Genomic DNA, 26,194 nt, shown 5'->3' with positions numbered 1-26,194 from the left:
CCTATCTTGTGCTGAAAAATGGCATTAAAGCCCATTACAACAACAACAACCTATGAAGAATAATCTGAACAAAGATAAAAAGTAAACATATCCAAATAAAATTAAACATGTCATGAGAGTATGTTACTGTGTGGAATAGGGCCAGCTCCAGAAGTTTATGTAACAGTCTAGTGTCTTAAAAATCCCAGGGGTGGGGGTACATCCTGTTCCTTAAGTTTATTTACCAGTCTAGTGTCTTAAAAATCATGGTGTGTGGGTGGGGAATGGCCTGCTCCTGAAGATTTTGTACCAGTCTGGTGTCTGGAAATTTAAATTTACCATTCTTGCAGAATAAAAATTAGTGCATCAAGACGCATATTGCATTGCAAGTTCAATACTGCTATGTGTATCATGTCAAAGTCTTAAAGGCAATACATCTTGTAATACATATTATTTCATTTACTATGTATTGTGATGACAATCAGGTCTTTGATTTCAAGATGATGCACAGGTCTATTATTTGACATTAATGTGAATGACTGTATATGAATTTGAACAACAATCCTCTCTGTTGTTGAGATGTAAGAAATAGTAAACCATGTTAAGGTGGATGGACAGTCAACTGACAGACAATGGATACAAGATGAATGCTTGAGGATGGCAATACATTTTTCTGGCCCTAAGACCAAGTACGGTGTAAAATCATACATGAGAGTTTGTCTGGCCATAAAACCAAGTACAGAAAAACAACATACCTATATGTATGCATGAAAACTTTTATTACTAAATTATGAATGATCACAAATCCTAAGTGTGACAGGTAATGTACAATGTTAACTATCCAAACTGAAGAGTTTAATGTGGAATAAGGACTCACATATCAACTTGCATCAATTAAAATTCACTAGGCCTGTTTAATTTTCATTCAATCTTGCTGCCTGTGAAACTTTGACTTGATATATTATAAACATCAGTGACAATGTTAATTTGCTGAATTTACTGAAATAGGTAAAAAAAAATTATAAATTTTTGGTCTTGCATTATGGCCATTCCAGTATATACAGTGGTCTCTTTTCATGAAGTCAGTCTTTAAAGTGGCCACCCTTATTAAGAAACATGTACTATCAAGTGTTGTCCCATGCCTGCTTTAGAAGAGAGCTGCATTCTTCCGTCTCATGGGTGTGCCCAGCCTGACTTGGGGGTCATCTATCTAATCCAATGAGACTTAATACAATGTATATGGCAACATGGTACATGTACATTTTGGACATAACTCGGCAGCAGTCACCTAATTTTTCACATCCACTGCAAATATTGTTACATGCACCAGTTAAATGCATAAATATAGCCTTATACAAAAAGAGATTGCCCTTCATTCATAAAATGTACACCAAAAGCATAAAAGCAAACTTTCTGACTGATTGTGACCTCGTGATAAAAAAGGCATCAACTGTGTGACAGAACGACTTGTCTTAACTTCATGATCATTCATGCCAAGTATGACAAAAATCCATCATGGTGTTTAAGAAATATAAGCAAACAAAAGAAATGTAACCAAAACCTTAATGCAGATTTTCTATGACTGTGACTTTAATCCCACAGTAAAACGGTCAAGTCTACCTGTCAATCAATGATTTGTCTTACCTTTTTAATCTTTCATTATAAGTATGGGACAATCCATTTAGTATATATGCAAAAATGTGGCAAAGCTTGACCCCCCCCCCCCGTACACACGCATACTATTTTTACAACCCCCCACCTTTCTACATATCCTTGACACCCCTCCTGAATTCTACAGAATGTCCTATATTTAATCCACGCAGAAACGATCAAGGATTAATAATATTAATGTGTTTAATAAAACATAGTTCCACCGACGCTGAATGTCTGGCTGCATCAAAGAAATAACCTGCGTAACTTTAAAAAGTTTGTCTAGTGTCCACTAAAATTCAAACACCAACTGAACCCAGTCTAACAGGTTATATATTAGACAAATTATTATCCCCATTTCCTATGCATACATACATTATCAGCAGACCCCCTATATGCAAGCGTATGCATCTGTGTTACCCCCCCCCATGTGTACAACGTACTAAATGGATGGCCCCTATGAAGAAAATCCATCAAGGGGTTTAGGAAATTTAAGAAATTGAAAATAATTTAATCAAAACTATAACACGAGTTTTCTATGACTGATCTTGAACCCAAATCAGAGGGATAAGCAAGTATGTCATATAACAAATTGTCTTAGGTTTATAATCAGTCATACCAAGTTTGATGTGAATCAATCAAGGGGTTTAGAAAATATTAGCAAAAAAAAAACTTCAACCAAACCCCATTGTGAATTATCTATGACTGAGACCTATGCCCAAAGCAAGAGAACGTTGCAAAATGAATTGTCTTAGCTTGACAATGGTTCATACTAAGAATGTCAAGAACCTATCATGGGGTTTAAGAAATATATGCAAATAGAAAACTTCAAATAAAACTTCAGTAAACTGTCGATGCTAGCTACTGCTGACATGGGAAAAGTGACTGTTATCTCTTCCTTCCACAAATGTAAGCTCAACCATAAGATATATAGTTGTACATTTAGGGATATGTCTGAACATATTCACTTATTATTTACAGAGGTTTACAAATTAAACCTCATTTTTGATTTCAGCAAATTCAAAGCAAAGTCTTGATTATTGCCTTCATACTTGTGACTTTAAGTCCTAAGGAGAAGTCACATTGGATGAAGAGACAGAAGCATGAGCTGAAAGCAAAAGATGTACATGTAAATATGGGTCAAGATGTCTCTGTTTATGTACCAGATCAGTCACTTTCCTCTGAACTGCTTGCAGAACCGAAAATCTCCTCTTCATCTTTCTTTCCTTTGTCACTCTCTGCTTCACTCTCACTTCCCTTGTCAGAGCCACTCTGACTTGGGCTCCCACTTCCACTATAGCTACGAGATCGACTTGGGCTTCTGCTTGCACGTGGACTTCCACTTCCACTTCTGCTGCGACTGCGACTTCCACTAGCACTTCTGCTTCGGCTGCGGCTTCTGCTAACACTCCGGCTACGGCTTCCACTGCGAGATCGGGATCGGGAGCCACTGCGACTACCACTGCCACTGCGGCTGCCACTTCTGCTCCTGCTGCCACTGCTTGCTGGACTTCTGGAACGATGACTTGCTCTGTTCTCATCATCACTGCCCTTGAGACTTACAAACTCTTCTGAAAACAGAAAAAATATAAGAATAGAACAAACAAAGAAACAGATAGTTAAATGCCAATTACTTTCAATAATTTACCATTTTTATGGGCTGTTTTACGTAAAATCAACTGTCTGAATACAAATGAATGTGCAATTAGCTATCAGTGGAACATCTCAATTTCTAAATAAAACTTAAAATCTCAATAATCACAGGCAATATCCTAAAAAATAAGTCACAACTGCAAATCATTGGAAAGATTATGGAGTATGCTTAGTATGAAAACATAAACCTATAACTGCAAGTAATCATGTGCATGATATATGGACCTAGGTACACAAAGTTAACCTAATTTTGCTATTTTTATGTTATGCATGCATATTTGAACTTGTTTTATTGTTTAGGCTAAAGACTTTTACAAACAGACTAAGATATTTAACAAGAAAACTATATTGGTGACATGGTTAGATTAAAAAAGTATACAAAAAAAACAGCTAAAACAAAAAGGTCACTGCTGATCACTGGAGCATGCAAAATATTTCACAGTGACCACACATTTTTATTCAAATTAGACCATTATACCAAGTTACACGAGTCTGCAAGCAATAGTGTCTGAAAAACATGGTTGACCACAAACCTTAACAGTTGACACCAGATGAATGGATTCCAGGATGGTCAGTGTTATGAACTGATGCCAACACATCATCAATCTACTGACCATTAACTGCTGTGTGGTCTGGCAAAAATGTTCAAATGTAAACAGTGGTAAACAATATCAAATTTTTGTCCGATTCATTTATGTTAATAAGAATACCTCATTTACGTCATACTATTAGTTGCACAGTTTGTTATCGACTCCATATGGGATTTTCCGGGGTCACTTGGATTTATATTCTGATTGTGAAGGCAATATTTGCTAGAGTACAAATTTTATTGCCAGGTCATGTAACTAATGACTTTATGAAGAAGAAAAAGATTTCTTGTCCAAGATGGGATGAATTGCTTGATACTGAGAGCTATTAGCTCAGGCATGCTGGACTTATAAGTGATTCGGAATAACCAACTGACCATCATCTCCTTGATCATTTGCTGGTAGTTGCTCTTGCTCATCCTCCTCCTCCTCTTCCTCTTGTGGAGGCTCCAACATCTGTAGACGAATGTCCTACAACAAAAAAAGAGAGGAAAATTTTTAAAGTTGTTTGTCGTGTATCTGTAAGTCTACAATTAAAATGAACTGTAAAAAATATCAAGCCTAAATTCAGCTGCTTTACTATTAGATTCTTAAAAAAAGCCGAATACAAATGATTTTAATGTGACAAATAAAATAAAGTTATGTCACTGTCATAGGAGTAGGCAGTGATCATCATTTTTCCTACTGTCTGTGGAAGCATAGTTGGTAGAGGTAGTCTTACTGGACCTTACCTGTCGAGGATTTAAAAGGTATTTAGAACATTTATAACAATTAATTTCAAAATAATGGCTTAATATTTCAACTGAAATAAATATATTATCTTTTTGCTCTTTAAAGGAAGGAATCTTCTATATCCCTAATAGCTTTATGTGAAAAGTGTGTCCAATCTTTTAGATGAAACTAGTGGAATATTAAGCAATTCGCTCATGTAAATGTACCTCCACCTTTCCTGCATCCCACCCCTAACCCACGATGGACATAAATCAAATGCAGAACCCATCTATAAATACAGTGACTACAAAAGATTTGTCAATACACATATCTTTTGAGGATGAACATAATATGTATTAGGTTTCAAGATAACAAACTAAAATTGCAAGACTCACACAATAATGTCATATTAAAAGAGCAATAGCTCTAACAAAAAAAGTGAATTATCCATAACACCATCTTCAGCTAATGAACAACTATTATTAATAATAATATGTGATATACACAACTCTCAGCTACAAGAAGAAAAATAAGGTAATAACTTGAAAGAAAGTTGGGAAGAATAAAGTGGTTAGCTGACATGCAAATATTCTGACTAGAAAACATTCTAATGATGACCTGAAAACTAACAATGCAAATCCATCAAAAACAGGGACTAGTGGCACAAATGAGGTCGTGTCATACCATACATTAATCTACATGACAAAAAGGTTATTAACTCTAAAAAGAATTGCAGGAGCAACATGATTTGTTGATAGGCACAGCTTAAGGTGATGACCATACAATTTACCATATTTTATTGCTGCAATCCATCAAAAATGGCAAAATCAGTTGTGTTAAAGAGATTTTGTCATATACTGCATTAATTAAGTACCATGAATGGCACACTATAATCCCATCTCATATTCAATTGTCATCTACATAAACAACTGAAATTAGTGCACAGAAACCACTTTTCTTCTTCTTTAGTCACAGTGACCCAGACCTTTGGCCTCTTGACCCCAAAATCAATAGGATTCTTCCCAACCCCAAGTGTCACTCATCTGCAAAGTTTGGTCTGGGTTGGTGATGTAGAAGCAAAGTGATTCTTCAGATAATGATCTTAATATTTACTACATTTCATGGCAATCCATTAAAAAACTGGGACTAGCTGTGCTAGTGAGTGCTGGACAGATGGCTGGCTGGCTGGCTGGCTGGCTGGACACAGATGGATGGACAAAAGGATTAGGGTATATAACAAAAAACAAGGACATTTTAAGAAATATTGATAATCAGTAGTAACTGACAAAATTTAAACAGCTGTATCAATGTATTTATAAATGATAAGATAGTTAAAAGAAAATAATGTGCTATCATGTTTGACATTACCTGTGCTTTAACCTCTTTTTCATTCTGAACATTACCTGTGCTTTAACCTCTTTTTCATTAAGTTCTCTGTGCTTGACAACCAGTCTTGACTTTGCAACCTGGGCACCTCCTCCAACCTTTCGCCTCTTACTTAGTCGAACTCTAAAGAGATACAAAATAGGTAGGTAGGTAGGTAGGCAGGCAGGCAGTTAAGTCGGTAGATATAGATAAGTATGTAAGAAACTTTAAAAAGAAGTATTTAAGAAAATTGTTAAAATGCAAAACTCAAGCATACATAAATGAGATGCAAAAATGCCAGCAAGTTTGTATATAACTGATCAGAAAGAAGCTAAATAACACAATCATTCACACATTTTGGATTTTGTATGTGTGTGAGTGCATGCATACATACATACATCCATACATACATACACACATACATACATACACACATACATACACACATACATACATACATACATACACACATACACACATACATCCATGCATCCATACATACATACATACATACACACATACACACACTAGGTTATGACAGAACTGCTGTGGGAAATACTAAAATGTATTCTGAGTTGGACTGTCCCAGACTAGACTTGACTGACTGCATCACATGGGATTCAAAAGAAAGTTCAACTGAATTGAAATGGTTGACAAATTTAACGTCACATTTATTGCAAATGTGACTTGTGGTTGTTCATTCACTTCCGGAAATGCTAAACTAGTAGAAAACAAAGAAAGACAACAAACCAGTGCAACCATCAGCTGCTTAAAATATCATGACAGTGCCTTTAATATTAATGTTTCAATCATATTTAAATACCATCCTGTCAGCTTTGGAGTAAAAGTAGCAACAAAGGATAAAACAGACAGCATAGCGAATTTTCATGCTTGGCTTTTGTAACAATATGGGGTTGAATGGGGTTGGTATAAGCAACCGTAAGCCCCCAGTCAGAACACCTCATAGATTTTGTGCCAGGACCCATCTCAGAATACTTCAATACGGTCATACAGTAACAAAATGGGAAACTTTCCAAAACATGAAAATGGCAGATAATTCAATCAAATGATTAAGTAATACATATAAAACAGTACTGTACTAAAAAAAAAAAAAAAAAAAAAAAAAACAATGTTCAGAAATTACTTCTACAATTTAAAGCAACTTATGCAATTTATTAAAACTTGAAAAGACACATATTTGAATGTTTTGGCAAAAAGAAATCCCCTCAATCAATGACTGTCCTCAGTAAGTATTGAGATTATACATAATGTCAGAATAGGTGATTTGGTCGATGAATATCATTCATGAATATGTAATATTTTAATGCTGTCTTCTGATTATTGGCAGACAGGCTTGAGCTCATTCATGTTGCATGTTTATGCCCCACTGACAGCCACACACAATGAAACTCAAAATCTTTAAGTACTGCTGACCGTAACTTTATGATTGACTTTTGGGTATTTGAGATTTTAGACTAAGAGTTACATTTGGCAGATGATGACTTTACAGCTAGATTGGTCAAAATCATTCAAGTTGTGTCAATTACTGAAATGAATCATGTCTTTCATATTTAAGTTTCACTTAAAGTGAAGTCTCCCTTTTTGGACACCTGCAAATATGGGACACCTTTTCATACAGGATAACATTTATGTGCCTCTTTTATATTTATAATTATTTTGACTTCTGCATAATAACTATGTGTCTTTTATCATCATTTTGATTGTAATAATAATAATAATTTTTATCTAAGGATAACACATTTGGTTATGTTATTAAAAGTCACTTACACACACATGCAGGTATACATGAATAAGCACTCCAATTGAAAATGGATCATTATATGTAACTATAGTGGTCAAAAGGTACATATATGATACATGAACAATATACTATATGCAGATATATAAATCTTACACTGATTATCTCTGGATAAAGTGATAATGTGATAGAATTTTTCAATGAGAGGCTTTAATTTAACATTCAAGCTGATTATGAAAGAACTGACTTAACGAGCTTTTAAATGAAGCAAGGGAATTGGAATTACATATTGATGGGGGGGGGGTTTAGAAAGTTTCAGATTTATTCACATGGCCTACTTCAGGAGTTTATCAGTTCTAATAGATTTATAATTTTGTGTTTCCCCATGGTACAGCCAAAACAGATATGGGTCAATAGTTAGATGGATCATTATTTTCATTTATGAATTGCAAATACTTTAACTAATTTTCATGATTCTGGAAATTTACCAGAAAGGATACTAAGGTTGATTATTTTATCCAGGTAGGATTCAGATATCTGTCATGTATATACTTTTGTTTTATCAATGTGTCAATTTTCCCCGAGCACTTGTACTGCAGTCAAGTCTGCCTTGGTAACTATGGCATGTATTTTTGACAGTTTAGTTTGGTTTTTTCAACTCATTATAAACTTGAATTGTGCATGTGCAGTTTACCTTTTGCCTTCGTTGGTACCGTGTAGCTGAATAGTGATTGCTGTAGATGAGTAGTGATTGCTGTAGGTGAGTAGTGATTGCTGTAGGTGAGTAGTGATTGCTGTAGCTGAGTAGTGATTGCTGTAGGTGAATAGTGATTGCTGTAGGTGAATAGTGATTGCTGTAGGTGAACAGTAATTGCTGTAGGTGAGTAGTGATTGCTGTAGGTGAGTAGTGATTGCTGTAGCTGAACAGTGATTGCTCATGTTGGGTGATTTACACATGCTACATAACATTGCTTTTATTTTCAATTTTGATCATAATGACCTCTGTAAAACATCATGAATCTCTTCTCATACATTTTTATGATAATTTTGATCTCTTTTATTAGTATCTTCTCATACATTTATAATCATTTTCATAATTCAAAATATTTATGGGTCTCTTCTATATTTATGATCATTCTGATCTCTATGTAACAGTTATGTATCTCACCTCATATATTTATGATCATTTTGATCTCTATATAATATTTATGGATCTCTTTTATATTTATAATCATTTTTAATTACATAAAGGATACCTATCCAGAAAGGGCACATTGAGTATTCTTTAACAATTGATTCCCATTTATGTCAGGAACACACACATTTCATTTACAACTAAGAACATAATTGCAAAGAATTATTGAAATTCCCTATCAACCATCCATGTGGAGTGGCAATAATAAGATTTTTTTTTTTGCTAAGTTGACAAATTGATTTCAGAGTGGGATCAATTTCATTTAGAACCAACTAGGCTGCAGGAAGAAACTGTATTTCATGTTAAACTTTCAGGATGAGTAGGAATGGCTAGCAGCAACTATTGTGGTCATATTAAATGTCAGGTGTTACACTAGCAAGTGTGTGTGATTTGGATTTTTTACGTAGCTTTAACAATTTTTCAGTCATATTGCTATGATGTCTGTAGTGTGACAGTTTATAGTGATGTCTAGCACCAGCAAGTAAAAAAAGTGTAAAATATAATACCTAGTCTCTAACTCATCATAGAACACTCCTCCATCCCTAAAGACAAAGAAATAGGTTTCCTCATATCCTCGAGACAGTTTGTTCTTCACATTCCAGTTGTACTCTCTGGCCAGCAGGTACTCATATCTATATAAAAAAATTAAAAATATACTATAAAAAATGCATGAAAGCCCAGCAGTTTTTTGCTATTGGGAAAGATTCTGGGTCCATACAGTTTGTCGTAAACAGCGATTCGCTATAATTAATTACTTTAACTGTACAATAAAGTATTCATTTGGTATCCAGGTTAGTGTTCATTACATGTAGAAACAGATAAAATTGATATGTTTTGACAGCAAAGGACACCTTAATCCTATCAAATAATAAAGAATCTTCTTACAGTTCTATATCAGAAAGGAGCTACTGTATATACTTGCTTATAAGATTAGTTCAACTGCAAACTGATCTGCTTTAGCATAATGCACTGGCAGGTCTGGGTCTGTGCAGTTTGCTAGGTGTAATCAGTAGAACAGACAAAATTGACCCTGATTAGCAGGCAAATTATTCTATGGAAGATCAGGATCTTTGTTTGCAAGTATACTTGTCTTATAAGCAAGTATAGATGGTACCTCCAAATGTAGAAATTGGATGTTGCCATATTAGACTGATACCTTAGTATCTTTCCACACTTTGGAGCATAGAGGACAGCAGAACCAATAGGTTTTATCAGTAACTATCATCAGTTTGCACATGTAAGAGTATAAAAGAGCTTGCTAGAATTTTATTTGTTTGGAAAGAAAAGAACAGTTTTTCTAAGAGATTCTACTGTATTATTAGTGGAGTCCAACTGCAAACAACATACATCCTGATATGCTGTAGCATAATTTGACTGCAGATATGGATCTTTGTTGTTTGTTCTACTGATTATTCCTGACAACCTGCACAGATTATGTGTTGGCAGATCTGGGTCTGTGTAGTTTACAGCTGGACCTGTCTTATAAGCGAGTATATACAGTAACTTTTAAGTAGATTTGGTGACAAAAAGCTCTTCAATAAAACATCGTCATCCACCACCCACTCCAAATACTTGTGATGTTCTACAAATCTTATGTAACTGATATTTAAATATCCTTTACACCTAACATATTTGTCTGAACTGAAAACAGAAATGTACAAAATGTAACAATGCTAAATTCTGATAATTTATTACACCACAGATCTTCCTGAACATCATTTAATAAAGTGTATCTTATTCTATACAAATTAACAACTGCTCTTGCCTAAGCACTGTAAAATTAACTTTCAAATCACAAGCAACTTACTCTTTCTCTGCAACATAGTCAACATTGTCTTCTTGGTCCCTTTTACGTTTAAGCAGTGTCTCTTCTGTGGGTAAGAAATATGCCACAAACTGCTCCCCACTCTCATCTACGGCTCCTCTACAATGCAAGAATTCACAAATTTATGTCAAATTTATTGATCATTTGACAAGAGTATGTATACAACTACCACTCAACCATACATGTGTATTCATAATTTACAACTGGCAAAAGAAAACTTATAAGACATGGATTCAAATCGGTACAAGTATAAGCTATGCTTAATTAATGCACTGCATATCTTACTCTATATGAATTAGCAACTACTCTAGCATGTGCTGCATATCTTATTCTAATACAAATTAACAACTGCTCTTGCCTGCGCTGCATATCTTATTCTAATACGAATTAACAACTGCTCTTGCCTGCACTGCACATCTTGTTCTAATACGAATTAACAACTGCTCTTGCCTGTGCTGCATATCTTGTTCTAATACGAATTAACAACTGCTCTTGCCAGTGCTGCATATCTTATTCTATACGAATTAACAACTGCTCTTGCCTGTGCTGCATATCTTGTTCTAATACGAATTAACAACTGTTCTTGCCAGTGCTGCATATCTTATTCTATACGAATTAACAACTGCTCTTGCCTGTGCTGCATATCTTATTCTAATACGAATTAACAACTGCTCTTGCCTGTGCTGCATATCTTATTCTATACGAATTAACAACTGCTCTTGCCAGTGCTGCATATCTTATTCTATACGAATTAACAACTGCTCTTGCCTGTGCTGCATATCTTATTCTATATGAATTAACAACTGCTCTTGCCTGTGCTGCATATCTTGTTCTAATACGAATTAACAACTGCTCTTGCCAGTGCTGCATATCTTATTCTATATGAATTAACAACTGCTCTTGCCAGTGTTCCATATCTTATTCTATACGAATTAACAACTGCTCTTGCCTGTGCTGCATATCTTGTTCTAATACGAATTAACAACTGCTCTTGCCTGTGCTGCATATCTTATTCTATACAAATTAACAACTGCTCTTGCCTGTGCTGCATATCTTATTCTATATGAATTAACAACTGCTCTTGCCTGTGCTGCATATCTTATTCTATACGAATTAACAACTGCTCTTGCCTGTGCTGCATATCTTATTCTAATACGAATTAACAACTGCTCTTGATTGTGCTGCATATCTTATTCTATATGAATCAACAACTGCTCTTGCCTGTGCTGCATATCTTATTCTGTACGAATTAACAACTGCTCTTGCCCGCGCTGCATATCTTATTCTATATGAATTAACAACTGCTCTTGCCTGTGCTGCATATCTTATTCTATACGAATTAACAACTGCTCTTGCCTGTGCTGCATATCTTATTCTATACGAATTAACAACTGCTCTTGCCAGTGCTGCATATCTTATTCTAATACGAATTAACAACTGCTCTTGCCTGTGCTGCATATCTTATTCTATATGAATTAACAACTGCTCTTGCCTGTGCTGCATATCTTATTCTATACAAATTAACAACTGCTCTTGCCAGTGTTCCATATCTTATTCTATATGAATTAACAACTGCTCTTGCCTGTGCTGCATATCTTATTCTATATGAATTAACAACTGCTCTTGCCTGTGCTGCATATCTTATTCTAATACGAATTAACAACTGCCCTTGCCTGTGCTGCATATCTTATTCTATATGAATTAACAACTGCTCTTGCCTGTGCTGCATATCTTATTCTAATACGAATTAACAACTGCTCTTGCCTGTGCTGCATATCTTATTCTATATGAATTAACAACTGCTCTTGCCTGTGCTGCATATCTTATTCTAATACGAATTAACAACTGCTCTTGCCTGTGCTGCATATCTTATTCTAATACGAATTAACAACTGCTCTTGATTGTGCTGCATATCTTATTCTATATGAATCAACAACTGCTCTTGCCTGTGCTGCATATCTTATTCTAATACGAATTAACAACTGCTCTTGCCCGCGCTGCATATCTTATTCTATATGAATTAACAACTGCTCTTGCCTGTGCTGCATATCTTATTCTATACGAATTAACAACTGCTCTTGCCTGTGCTGCATATTTTATTCTATACGAATTAACAACTGCTCTTGCCTGTGCTGCATATCTTATTCTAATACGAATTAACAACTGCTCTTGCCTGTGCTGCATATCTTATTCTATATGAATTAACAACTGCTCTTGCCTGTGCTGCATATCTTATTCTATACAAATTAACAACTGCTCTTGCCTGTGCTGCATATCTTATTCTAATACGAATTAACAACTGCTCTTGCCTGTGCTGCATATCTTATTCTATATGAATTAACAACTGCTCTTGCCTGTGCTGCATATCTTATTCTAATACGAATTAACAACTGCCCTTGCCTGTGCTGCATATCTTATTCTATATGAATTAACAACTGCTCTTGCCTGTGCTGCATATCTTATTCTAATACGAATTAACAACTGCTCTTGCCTGTGCTGCATATCTTATTCTATATGAATTAACAACTGCTCTTGCCTGTGCTGCATATCTTATTCTAATACGAATTAACAACTGCTCTTGCCTGTGCTGCATATCTTATTCTAATACGAATTAACAACTGCTCTTGCCTGTGCTGCATATCTTATTCTATATGAATTAACAACTGCTCTTGCCCACGCTGCATATCTTATTCTATATGAATTAACAACTGCTCTTGCCTGTGCTGCATATCTTATTCTATACGAATTAACAACTGCTCTTGCCTGTGCTGCATATCTTATTCTATACGAATTAACAACTGCTCTTGCCTGTGCTGCATATCTTATTCTATATGAATTAACAACTGCTCTTGCCTGTGCTGCATATCTTATTCTATATGAATTAACAATTGCTCTTGCCTGTGCTGCATATCTTATTCTAATACAAATTAACAACTGCTCTTGCCTGTGCTGCATATCTTATTCTATATGAATTAACAACTGCTCTTGCCTGTGCTACATATCTTATTCTAATGCGAATTAACAACTGCTCTTGCCTGTGCTGCATATCTTATTCTAATACGAATTAACAACTGCTCTTGCCTGTGCTGCATATCTTATTCTAATACGAATTAACAACTGCTCTTGCCTGTGCTGCATATCTTATTCTATACGAATTAACAACTGCTCTTGCCTGTGCTGCATATCTTATTCTATACGAATTAACAACTGCTCTTGCCTGTGCTGCATATCTTATTCTATACGAATTAACAACTGCTCCTGCCTGTGCTGCCTATCTTATTCTATACGAATTAACAATTGCTCTTGCCTGCGCTTCATATCTTATTCTATACAAATTAACAACTGCTCTTGCCTGTGCTGCATATCTTATTCTATATGAATTAACAACTGCTCTTGCCTGCGCTGCATATCTTATTCTATACGAATTAACAACTGCTCTTGCCTGCGCTGCATATCTTATTCTAATACGAATTAACTGCTGCTCTTGCCTGTGCTGTGCTGGATACCATTACAAATATAAACTAAACTAGAACTGAAATGGGTGCTATTTTCAAGAAACTTTTTTAAAGGATGTCTGCTAGCATCAAAACAGCATTTCCTTTGGAAAGTAGCATCACCCCAAGACAAAAGCAAAGCGCCATAACCGTACCAAGTTCCTGGTGATATAAGCTTTGTTAAAAGGTTAAGACACGATCTTGCCTTGGGGTGATGCTGCTTGGTCAGTTACACATGGATACAATTAAGACCATGCAATGTTCTATGTCTGTATCAGGTGTACACAAAGTACCCCATCTTTCATGCACATTACACATGCACAGGAAGAAAAACAGTCCACAGTGGGAGATATGTGTTTATATGAAACAGCTTTAAAAATGTATTAACCTGATCATGGCCTGAGACATTTCCTCCATTTGTGCTGGGAGTGATCTACCCTTAGGTGCAGGATCTGAATCAAAAATGACCTGAGCAAATGGATGACGCCAAAGCTGAAATCATAGGAAAATTTTACCATATGAATAACTGGTTACAGTGAAACTAGTTTAAAAATATTCTAAGTAAAGGAAAGCTATCTATAAAGGAAAAGTTTGGAAATACTTATATAAAATACAAATACAAATGCCCCTTAAATGAATGCATCTACTGAGGATATGGGACACATAATTTTTCTCACCAAAGGTTTTCCAGCTGCAGGAAAGTTACACCTATTTCTCTGATACCTATACATTTATGATAGTTTGCTAATGTGAGAAAAGCATGTGAGGTGTGCTTATCACTTGAGAGCACTCACTGGCATTGTCGATGATATCATGAATGCATGTCTCTTGCTTTTTTAGTAGTGGAAACAAAAATATTGCCAGGTGAGAAAAAGTAATTCTTGTTTACAACCAACTGTTGCTGTAATTAAACTGTTTATGTTCTATGTAAAGTGGTCATGTATAACCATAATGATGATCTGCCAGCCTTCTTTTATAACACTATTTCCCAGTGAGAAATGGGATAAAAATAATCCATATATGTTGATGCAGAACAGGAGAATCCCACCCTTAAGATGAAAATTGATGGGCAAGCAAATCTGACCGTCAGGTGGGATTTTCTATCCCACACCAATGCATATAATGGATTCTATTATTCTTACAGTACTTACACTGGTGAGACAAAAATGCCCAAGCTAACTGCATGTAAAAAAAGACATTTTTTTCTATAAGGAATTTAATCTGGGTTTTCTTAACTTAGAGTCTTACTTCACTTATCTGCCAAAGAAACATATTATAAATGTTGATGTAAAAACCTATGTGTTTTTTTATGACAACAACTTGAACATAATAGTTTAATATATCTTAGTACAAACATTTCCAAAGAACAGACATATGAATACAAAGAAGAAAACTGCCTAGTCCATTTATTGTCTCAGCTATGCTCCATTACATTTTTTTATGACACAGAATTTTGTTGTATATTACAAGTAAGCATTATTATGTGGCACATTAAGGTATATCACTTGGCAAATGATACAAAAGTGTTCAGCTGAAGCTGGTGCCTCACCACTACCTTTTCTAATTTGCAAAACTTTAACACAAAACTTTAACATCATTCATGCCTTTGCCACTGGTGAACAGTGACACATATGTCTCACAATAATAAAACTGGTGAGAAAAAAAACCCCATGAAAACATATTTTTTAGTTTGGTACAATTTATACTTGCTTATAAGTTGAATCCCACTACAACCTGCAGATAAACTGATCTGTCACTGCATAATGGTCTGGGTCTATGCATTTGTTAAGAGTAACCTGTAAGAGGAAAAATACAGATCCTGATCTGCTGGCACATTATGTAATGGCAGATCAGGTCTATTTTATCTGCAGTTGAACTTGACTTGTATGCAAAGTATATATAATATTTTGTATTCATGCAAATAATGAAATTACCTCAAAGTCTGGGAATACTTGTAAAACTTCCAAAGGAGTAACACCAGGTTTACTGTAATGCTTTGTAATCTAAAAAACAAAAACAAAATTAATCATACCAAATAAAAGCTGCAGGGTACTGCAAGTTCATCCACTGATTTTCAGTGGATATTGAGATTAACTCAAGAGGAATTTAGCAAAAGTTAAAAAAAAGTGGGCATCAAGTCTTAACATGTTAGTACTATATGAAATAAGCTTAGTAAAATTGGATCTCTCTGTCAAGCAATCACGTGAGTACTGTAAATGGTAAACTATACGTTATATGTGGCCATGTAATAAATAGTACTAATACAGTCCTACCCACTTATATTGACATCACTTATGTCAACAAGCCGCCTATTTTGCCAAAAAAGCAAAGTCCCAATCCCTTGGTCTAATATTACTACCAAAATTGTCATGCTTATGTCGACGTCGAGATAAAAATAAATAAACATGTCGACAGAAGTCCTTGGTCCCAGCTTAAACAAATCCTTTATTTTCTAATCATTTATGTTGACAAGCTGCCAGTTCCGACCCATACTTTGTTCAACAATTAGTTAATCTTGCCGACAGGCTTTAATTTTCCCGCCTAATCATTTATGTCGCCAAGCGGCCAGTTCCAACCTGTACTGTATTCAGCAATTAGGTGATCTTGTTGCCAGGCTTTAACATCGTGGTCAGATAAAAAATCAAGCTTTTGTTTGTTCATATAAAGTTGGCCTCCCATAGCGTCTTAAATTAAAGCAATGAAATCTGATTCTCGCATTTTCCAAAGTGATCAGTGATTAAAACAAGTTTATTGCGATGTGACAGTTTCCTTTTTAACTTTATTTAGCATGGGTCAATGTATACAATATTATGCCTTCATTAATCATATCAGCTGCATATCTCTTGTTCACTTTTATGTACTTTTCACGATGACTTCTGTAACTAAATACATGTACTGTTTAAACCAACTTATGTTTTTATTTATCTGTGAATCCCCTTGGTAGCCTCAATAAGATGGGAACAGACTGACCAAAATCTAGGCCAATTTAAGTACATGTACTTGAAGCATGCAAATAACAACTATGCAAGCATGTGCTAATGCAGACATTGAATATCGACACTGAATATCGTAGTGAATGTTTTTCATATCAGGATGCGACCGATACAATATTTTATTGTGGATTTTATTACACAAAGGTAACCAAAATGCAATTTGTCAATATACAAGTGTATTTCACACTGGTTTTGTCTTCACGTACTCAAAATTTCCATTGTTTGTTTTCTTAAAGTGTAAATGTTACTCTCTTATGACAGGTCACCCCTTACTGATGAATTTAACTTGTATCTTTTTTCAGACCCCACCCCCAACACTTATCTCGACAACCGCCTATGTCAACAATATTTCCTCGGGCCCAAGGATGTCGACATGAACAGATAGGACTGTACAGTTATTCTGTAGAAACAATTTTCATTCTTTCAGTCCATGTGACCACAATCTTTTACCTTTTGGGTATGAAATTTATAGGATTTTCATCCCCGCCCTAAATGCAATCCATATACAATATCTAATGATAGTAAATGGTGGGAAACTTAAGTTATTGTGCAGAAATCAAATAGGGCACAGACAGACAAACAAATGGATGCATATGTAAACATAACATGCTCTGACATAAGCATATTAAATAGAAATGTGAACCTCGGCATTTGTATCAAATACAGCTTTGACCTGTATGAGGATTTCTGAAATTGCTGAATTACCAGCATATCTTTTTCAATTAATATTTATATTTAACCCCAAATTAAATGATTATGCCAATTTAATGTCCAGTTTATAGCTTTAGAAGAAAGCCAACAGTAATGTTAATGTAACAATTATTTGTTAAAATCATCTGGAACTTTTCACACAAGTTTATTTTCCTTGCTAGCAAAAAATTATTTAGATACTTATTGTTTGACAGTTCTCTTATTTTCATATACATTATTTCAAAATAATGGACCAATAACAACTTTTCACAGCTTTTTCAAGCAAAGACGCTTAAATTGCATTGACTTTGAAGCCTGAATTTCATGGCAATCCTAGACACAAGCTTTATGCATTGTTTGATTCAATAGCTTGCTCAACACAGGTGTATTTCAAATACTGTTGGATGTCAATGACATTAGTTATATAAAATAAATGGCTGCTTAATGAAGAAAAATTTACAGTTTCCTTAGCCTTGTTGAAGGTTTTTTCTATTGCTTCAATCTGGCTTTCTCTGTCTTTGTAGAAATCTTCATTTTTCATAATCTGCTTGATTTTGTATCCAACTCTGTAAGTAAATTAAAAATACATATTATTTACTGTTTAGGTCAAAATATAAATACACATTATGTACTGTTCATGTCAAAATATAAATACACATTATGTACTGTTCATGTCAAATATAAATACACATTATGTACTGTTCATGTCAAAATATAAATACACATTGTGTACTGTTCATGTCAAAATATAAATACACATTATATCCTGTTCATGTCAAAATATAAATACACGTTATGTACTGTTCATGTCAAAATATAAATACACATTATTTACTGTTCATGTCAAAATATAAATACACATTATATACTGTTCATGTCAAAATATAAATACACATTATGTACTGTTCATGTCAAAATATAAATACATGTTATGTACGGTTCATGTCAAAATATGAAGCAGCATATGGTCAGTATTTTATTGTACAGCTACATAAGTATGCTTATATTGTTGATCATTTTAATGCATTACGTAAAGTGTTGGGAATCATATAACATTTTATCAACAAACATAAGTTTCAGTTAACTGATGATTGATTAATAATAGATTAATTTGTCCATGTAATGTTTCGCCAAAACTGAGACTCTTCTGAAATAGTGAATGTGGCATAAAACTGAATTAAGACAAACATTTATCACTGAAATCGTAATTGATTAATTGTTAAATTCACCTAATGCGACTAATGCTTGACAAGATGAAATAATCCTAATGACATTAACATTAGAGGAGTCCATATAAGTGATTGGAAAGATTACTGATACCATACACACATACATACAAAAAATGGTAAGCAATGAAATAAACCAAAACAGTTCATAGGTCCCTACCCCATAAATAGAGACACAATTCTGAGATAATAGTTAACATCTGGAAAAAAACAGTAAAATGAAATCCTACACTCTTTATCTTAAAAGTTAAATGATACCTCAAACAATATTAATGCATACACACAAACACTGATGGAAAGTCAAAATAAGATGTTTTAAAAAGAATTGGAACAAATTTCATCATTTGCATGGGAATATGCTGTTAGTCCCTGATTTTTCTCTCAATTCTTTATAGCTTCCTTCCATTCCCATCCCATTGTTCGAAGCAAAACCTTCTGCACATTTACAAGCCACTCCTAATCATATCCCCTAGTTTTAAATCTATACTTGTTTATAGGACTAGTCCAACTGCAAACTGCACAGACCCAGATATGCTGTAACATAATGTGTCGGCAGATCTGGGTATGTACAGTTAGTTAGGTGTAATTAGTAGAACAAACAACAAAGACCATGACCTGCATTATGCTACAGATCAGGATAACATTTTGCAGTTTGACTCGACTTATAAGCATTAGAGCAAAATGTTTCAAAATGTAAATGCCACAATAGAGGATCAAAATTTCTGCAAAGGGGTCATCTATTAAGTGCCACAAGATAGTATTGGGCAAGGTCTATATGCCTGCACACTCCGTTTCAATTGAAAATACAGCCATCATAATACATTACAGCCTTCACATAATCTTTTAAAGTAACCAGGGCAGAATTACAAGTGCAAGACTAATACAATGCAAAATATAACAAAAATGGTGCACTGTTGTAAAGGAAGAGGGCTCAGCTGGAAAAGTAGATGGTAATTTAGCTGGTGGTTGGATGATAATGAGAAGGCTGTATTACAATGCAATCATCAATATGTACATGTTTTTATAATTGTAAGTGGATGAATAAACTTTGCAAATAAATATAATTTTGCAGGACAAATATTTCCTCAGGTGATTTCACCCATTTATTTTCACACCCACCTATCCTCCATCATCACAGATTAATACCAAACAAAATAGTGCAAATTACAGTAGTAAAGCCTTATTAAGGAGGACTAAAATATGCAGGCATGCAATCAATGTGGACCACAAACAGACCGTTTTTCTGCCAAATTACCTTCTTTGAAAATTGCCATGGTTCCCATGCAAAGTTAGTCCTAGCAGGACAATCATCCATTATAACTGTGACCCTGAACTTAATCTCAAAACCAACTGGCCTGAAGTTTTTGCTTAAAAAAAACTGATGTTCACAAGGCTTACTACAGATGGACATATAGTACATTATACATACATATGTTATCGCATAATCAGTGATTTTGAAGAGCTTGTTTTTGTAAGCAATTTGTTTGTAACCATCAATAATGTGTCATACTTACTTAGTTTCTGACTTGTCTGCTCGCTGAGCAAATCTGTTATACTCTGTGGAGATGTATTCTGTTCTTCTCAGCCATGATACATTCATGTTGTGATGACGTGATCTGCAGAAAAACATATATTAATATATACATACAATAAACATAAATTATCCAGAGTCACATATTTTGTTCATATATATGGTGATCAAAGTGGTCAATAATGAGTACTTAGATGTCTGTAATAACGTAGGTAGATTGATATGTAACTCACTAAATCACTCTCTTAAAACATGAATCCAGACAAAGCCGGCATGTCCAGACCACCCTAAAATGTTTGGTAGATTTGTGTTGTAAACATCTAAATGTAACCACTTACAAAGTAACATTATTCTGTGGCCAACCATACTTGAGGAACTGGGCTTGCAGAAACAACAGCATGTGCAGATTGTTTCTGTAGCAATATTTCTCACTGAGAGAAAAAAGAATTCTAATGAGTCCCATCATCTCACCTGCTTACATTCTGTGTGATCATAAAGTATAATGACATCATCTCTAAATCATGAAAAGGTCATTATGGTCTACTTTTGATGGTGATGAGCAGTAATCCATGTAAAACAACTTTAATGAATTGGAAAAATAATACTATATGCAAATAGTTACTGTTGCTATTGACTAAAACTGATTAAGTTTCATGATTATAAAGCTAAATACCGAAGCTTAATGCAATCACGTAAGTGTAAATAATAGGTCACAATGTCCTACTTGTGTTCCTGGTGAGGTGTAGTCCAGAAGAAGATGTCCCATCAAGTTTTATGATTGCATCTGCAACAGTTTTATTGATACATAAAACACTGACCGTTCGACTGGGAAATTACAATAATTGTGCCAGTAAAGGTGGCACTTAGTTTATACTGTGCTATGTAGATGATAAAAAAGTAACACCCATGTTATGCAGGAAGAAAAAGAAATAGATTTCTCATATACCTTTTGGCATCTGTAAGGTTGTTAAGATCTTCCTCCAATAACTTCTCATCCTCTGGGTCAGGATAGGCTGTAAAAACAGAAGAACAATTTATAGTCAATGACTGTAAAACAATTGCCGAAGGAGTAAGGTAGGCAAGGGAGACATCATACAATTTAACAAATTTTTAAAAATATGTAATATACTGTTAACATTTTGCCTAATAATAAAATCTGAATATTATATGTGGTGGTTCAGTGATAAACTTCCTTTGTGTCTTTTAAGAGCATAGTTGGAATCCATGTGCTGCTATATACAAGCTTTAAAGTTGCTCATTTATAATTTATTGTGCAAATATGAATGGAGGAGATGTGGATCAGTACTCTGGTTTCCTACAATTGGTCATCAGAATATTTTGCATAGCATCATTTCTGAAAATACTACTTTGTGAATTTTTCAATACTTCAACTCATTATCTCCATCCTAAACTGTCACACATTCCACACTGTATCAAAACTTTATCATACATACAGACACATATGTACTTACAAATGAAGAAAAAAAACCCATAAAATTGTGGAGAAAATGTAAAAACATTAAAGTACAGTGGTTTCAGTTTTTCTGGTCATTGGTTTGATTGGATTCTGCAGTTGCTACACACCAAAGCTTCATATATCCAATGTAAATTGATCCAATCTCCCTCTGTAATTTTCACATCTGCATGCATCACACACTGTAGATGTAATTTTTTTGCAATCCCACAATAAATACTGTATGTACTCGCTTAAATGTCAGATATATCTATGAACAACATAGACCATGATCTGTTATTGCATATGCACCAGCAGATCAAAGTGTATATTTTTAGTTCTACCGATTACGCCTTGAAAACTTAGTGTATCCCGTAGGGGTGCAAGACTGAGAGTCAAAAATCTCCTTGGTGTCAAAACTGGGGGTCAGACTGAGTAAAAAACAAAATTTGGTATCAAAACTGAGGTCAAATTAAAATTTGGGGGTCTCTGAAGCACAAATGAGGGTAAAGGGAAACACAGCAAACTACAAAGACTCAGATCTGTCTGTGCATTATGGGTCAAAGCAGTTTGCAGAGGGCCATTACTTGCATGCAAGTATATACAGAAATACCAATGATTCTACATGACACTCACCATTTGGATTAACTTTATATGTTTCTGGGTTGATGAGGTCTATGGTTACTCCAAGGTCATGTTCTGTCAGCAGGTCATACTTGTATGTCCTCTCTAATGATGTGGGTTTATACTGGATGAATCTGGGTGAAAACGAATCAAATATAAAATACAATTGCATAAGTCTTTTTTCCCCCACAACATAATGCTTGGTAATAAAACAATTAGAACTACTTCAGGTTATGACAAATAAGATTGTCATTCTTTGAAAACACAGCTCCTAAAATATTCAATATCAGAAATTGTAACAATAAATCTAGCTCAGAAAATTCCACACCCACAATCTGAGATGGGTCTGCATGTTGCTGATGTCTATCAAACTATGCATTAAGTGTAACAAGCCAAAAAACCTCTTTTTTTCAAAACAAGATATCTTTATAATTTAGAAACAAAATTTAAGGTAACTAATTCTTCGACATCAATGATGAGACAAACTTTCAATTAAGTCAAAGAAAACAATCTTTAAAATGTAAATGATTCTTATAGATGAAATCCCATCCCTGCTGTCAACAAATCATGCCTTCTCAAGACACATTGTAAAAACATATAAGTAATAATTTGTGTATTCAGAATCTGACTGGTCTCTTAAAACTATATTTATATATCTGCGCACACTCACATATCACATAAAATGTACATAGGCTTAATGATCTTACAATATTTGAGCTTGAAATTTTATGTCAACCAACTGTAAAGTCTTCACATTTATGAAGTTACTTTGGATTGGCTGAATCTTCTAAATCTCAACACCAAGCCCAAAATGCTATGATCTGCAAGCCAAGAGAATAAAAAAAGAATACCTTGAGGACTCAAATGGGTATGTAATGAACTTTGGGTCAAATGGTATATCTGGCAGAGTGTTGTTGTACTTCACTCGGCAAACCAATTCAGATCTAAATAAAGAAACATAATATAAATTTAGGAAAAATGAAGATAAATGTATTATCTAAACATGGTAGAAATTCTAAGATCCAGGGCAGCCAGGACATTTTAGCTCAGCTGCAACCTTTTCATGGAACTAAACAGTGCTAAAACAGCTGCTTCTTTTCATGATTCTATGAATTTTAATTAAAAGTTGGAACAGCCCTGAATATGCAAACGTTTTATGTGCAGATAGATTTTATTTTCAATGTTCAACGCATGCTTTTAGATATTTTTTCGTATTTTTCTGCATTTTTCCATAGTATGCTCATTTGCTTAAATAATTTTAGCAGCATTAAATAATTTACCTTTAACACCCATGCAATTAGCTGCAAAATATACAAGCGAGGCCTTGCATATAAAAGAATCACCATTTATCGAAGAGTGAACTGAAGAAAGTTTCTCTTTTCTTCTTGTCTGTCTTTTATATGTTCATTGAACATTATTTAGCTGCACTAAAAGGATTTTATCTTGTGACAGGCTTACAAAGAGTATTTGTAATAGAGACATAGTAGCTATATAGTTTTATAGTTGGTATAAATGGCCTATTTCATTCAAGATAATGAAAGAATACATAAAAATGTTCATTTCTGACTTTTAATTAATCAGTTCATACTTCATTCTAATATCATTCTGTACAATGTGTTTGTGAGCCACTAACGCCATAGAAAATATTGAACTTTATCAATGCATCAATATCTAGTAATACTAGTACCGGTAGTATATGTATGTATGTATGTATATCTATGAGTAATACCATTATGTATCATAATAATAGCCCACAGATAATAAAACCTATTACACAGATAAAGCCCATAGTAAATGTTCATGTTCTGAAGCTACAACTCTTAATTCAATGTACTGAATTTTGAGTCCGCAATGCTATATGTAAAATATCACGACTGCAGCACATGAAACTACCGTACATCATTAAGACATGTGCAGAGATTGCCATCTGACTATAATCACTTGCATACTGTTCATGTCTGCAGAATTCTGAAGTTGTTATATGGCAAATTAAATGAGACTATGATCAGATGAGCACCAAATTTTGTTTATGTAGCAGAAGTTTTGTCTGAATCAAAGGTAACAAAGTTAAATTATCTCATTGGTTGTAGTAATTTTAAAGTTAGAATTGGTGTTTTTGAAGAAGGGATGTTCTTTCACATAGATTTATGTATTCTTGGTTGAATCTGTAAAAATGTTGGCTATATGGCTGGCCACATTTCTTGACCAACATAAAATATTACAGTTTTTGCATATAAGACCTGCATTTAACTTTCGATTAGTATCGGCTTTTGTACCTGTACTTAATGCAACAAAATTTGTAACATGCAGCAAGTACTAAGCTACTTTAACTATATATTCTGGATTATCGCTTTTGGTAACGCAAATAACTAAGACACGAAAGTTCATTATCTCTATGTTATCTCTAGTTATATGCAGAACCATTTGACATATCACCATATCTTCTCTCCACCCATTTATTTATTTTGCTTTTATTCACATTTTTTTAAACGAAGTTATGGATTTTCCAGCATGATATGTAATGTTTTAATTTATTTTAATACTTATAGATCATTTGCCATTGTAGCTCGGATTCAGTGTCCAAGTTATATGCTGGCAAATGGTGCAGACCAGATTAAATAATAAAATGTTTTCAGAATTTTTAAGCTGGAAAAAGTGAATCTTGTGTTTGTTCCGCACATAACAGTGTCCAATAATGTATGTTCGTTATCTATTAATTTACTCCTTGCCAATCTCTGTTACAAGTCACTGGTTGTAAAATGCAACCTCCATTTTATTTTAGTTTTATCTGGCAGCTGGAAAATTAACAAACAATTTTGATTGACTTGCTTCCTGGGAAAATGACCAGTAATGTAAGCCCAATCAGTGGGCGATATAAAAAAAATTGTGAATTTACAACTTTTCTGAGAATAGAAAATAATATTCGTTCTGCTTTGCACACACAGTTCCGATCGTGTGTTTAAACACTGTCATGGACAGATGATGATGTTTTCACTTATAAATCTACATTCTGCAATTTATTAGAGAATATGAGCCGTAAAATTATTTGTAAAAATTTTTGTTACTGTGATACGATTGCTTGTGTTATCGAAAATTGGGTGTTCACCATCATCTAAGCTGCAGATGCATCGAACCTAACATTGTAGCTCTTTGAATAAAACGAATCATCACCTCCTGTCTCTGCTTTTCCTTTCTCTGTCTTCTCTAGGAGCAGTCTGGATTGTTGGCGGCATGATTACTGACAAGCTAATCTGGTGGAAAAGACTAAATGCACGACGGAAGGCACATCCTAAAATTACAAAAGAATTAGAAAGCGAAACGTAATGTACATCGCATAAGTTAATTTGGTGACTAGTTTAGAATTGTTAAATTTTTACCATAAATTCATATTATTATCTCAGATTTTACTGAATCTTTATTTTGAGGAAAAAATTAAGTTACAATGTGTAATTAAATTGT

General features: G+C 34.3%; 1 protein-coding gene across 1 annotated transcript; it reads right to left on the bottom strand.

The window, feature by feature from the left end:
* Nucleotides 1-739: 739 nt before the first annotated feature.
* On the bottom strand, nucleotides 740-26,063 carry LOC149804919 (RNA polymerase II-associated factor 1 homolog). Its single transcript, XM_089945885.1, has 13 exons — nucleotides 25,907-26,063; nucleotides 23,587-23,679; nucleotides 22,748-22,869; nucleotides 21,605-21,671; nucleotides 20,642-20,743; nucleotides 18,362-18,467; nucleotides 16,153-16,221; nucleotides 14,607-14,710; nucleotides 10,707-10,823; nucleotides 9,406-9,531; nucleotides 5,984-6,089; nucleotides 4,247-4,340; nucleotides 740-3,200 (listed from the first exon to the last, which is right to left on the bottom strand). The coding sequence occupies exons 1-13, from the start codon at nucleotides 25,966-25,968 to the stop codon at nucleotides 2,797-2,799; spliced, it is 1,572 nt and encodes a 523-aa protein (XP_089802011.1). The 5' UTR covers nucleotides 25,969-26,063; the 3' UTR covers nucleotides 740-2,796.
* Nucleotides 26,064-26,194: the final 131 nt, after the last annotated feature.

This window comes from Sinohyriopsis cumingii, chromosome 2 (assembly GCF_028554795.1).
Source record: "Sinohyriopsis cumingii isolate HCF-2022 chromosome 2, ASM2855479v2, whole genome shotgun sequence".
NCBI classification, from domain to species: Eukaryota; Metazoa; Mollusca; class Bivalvia; order Unionida; family Unionidae; genus Sinohyriopsis; species Sinohyriopsis cumingii.
This window is presented reverse-complemented; position numbering and strand designations above follow the sequence as displayed.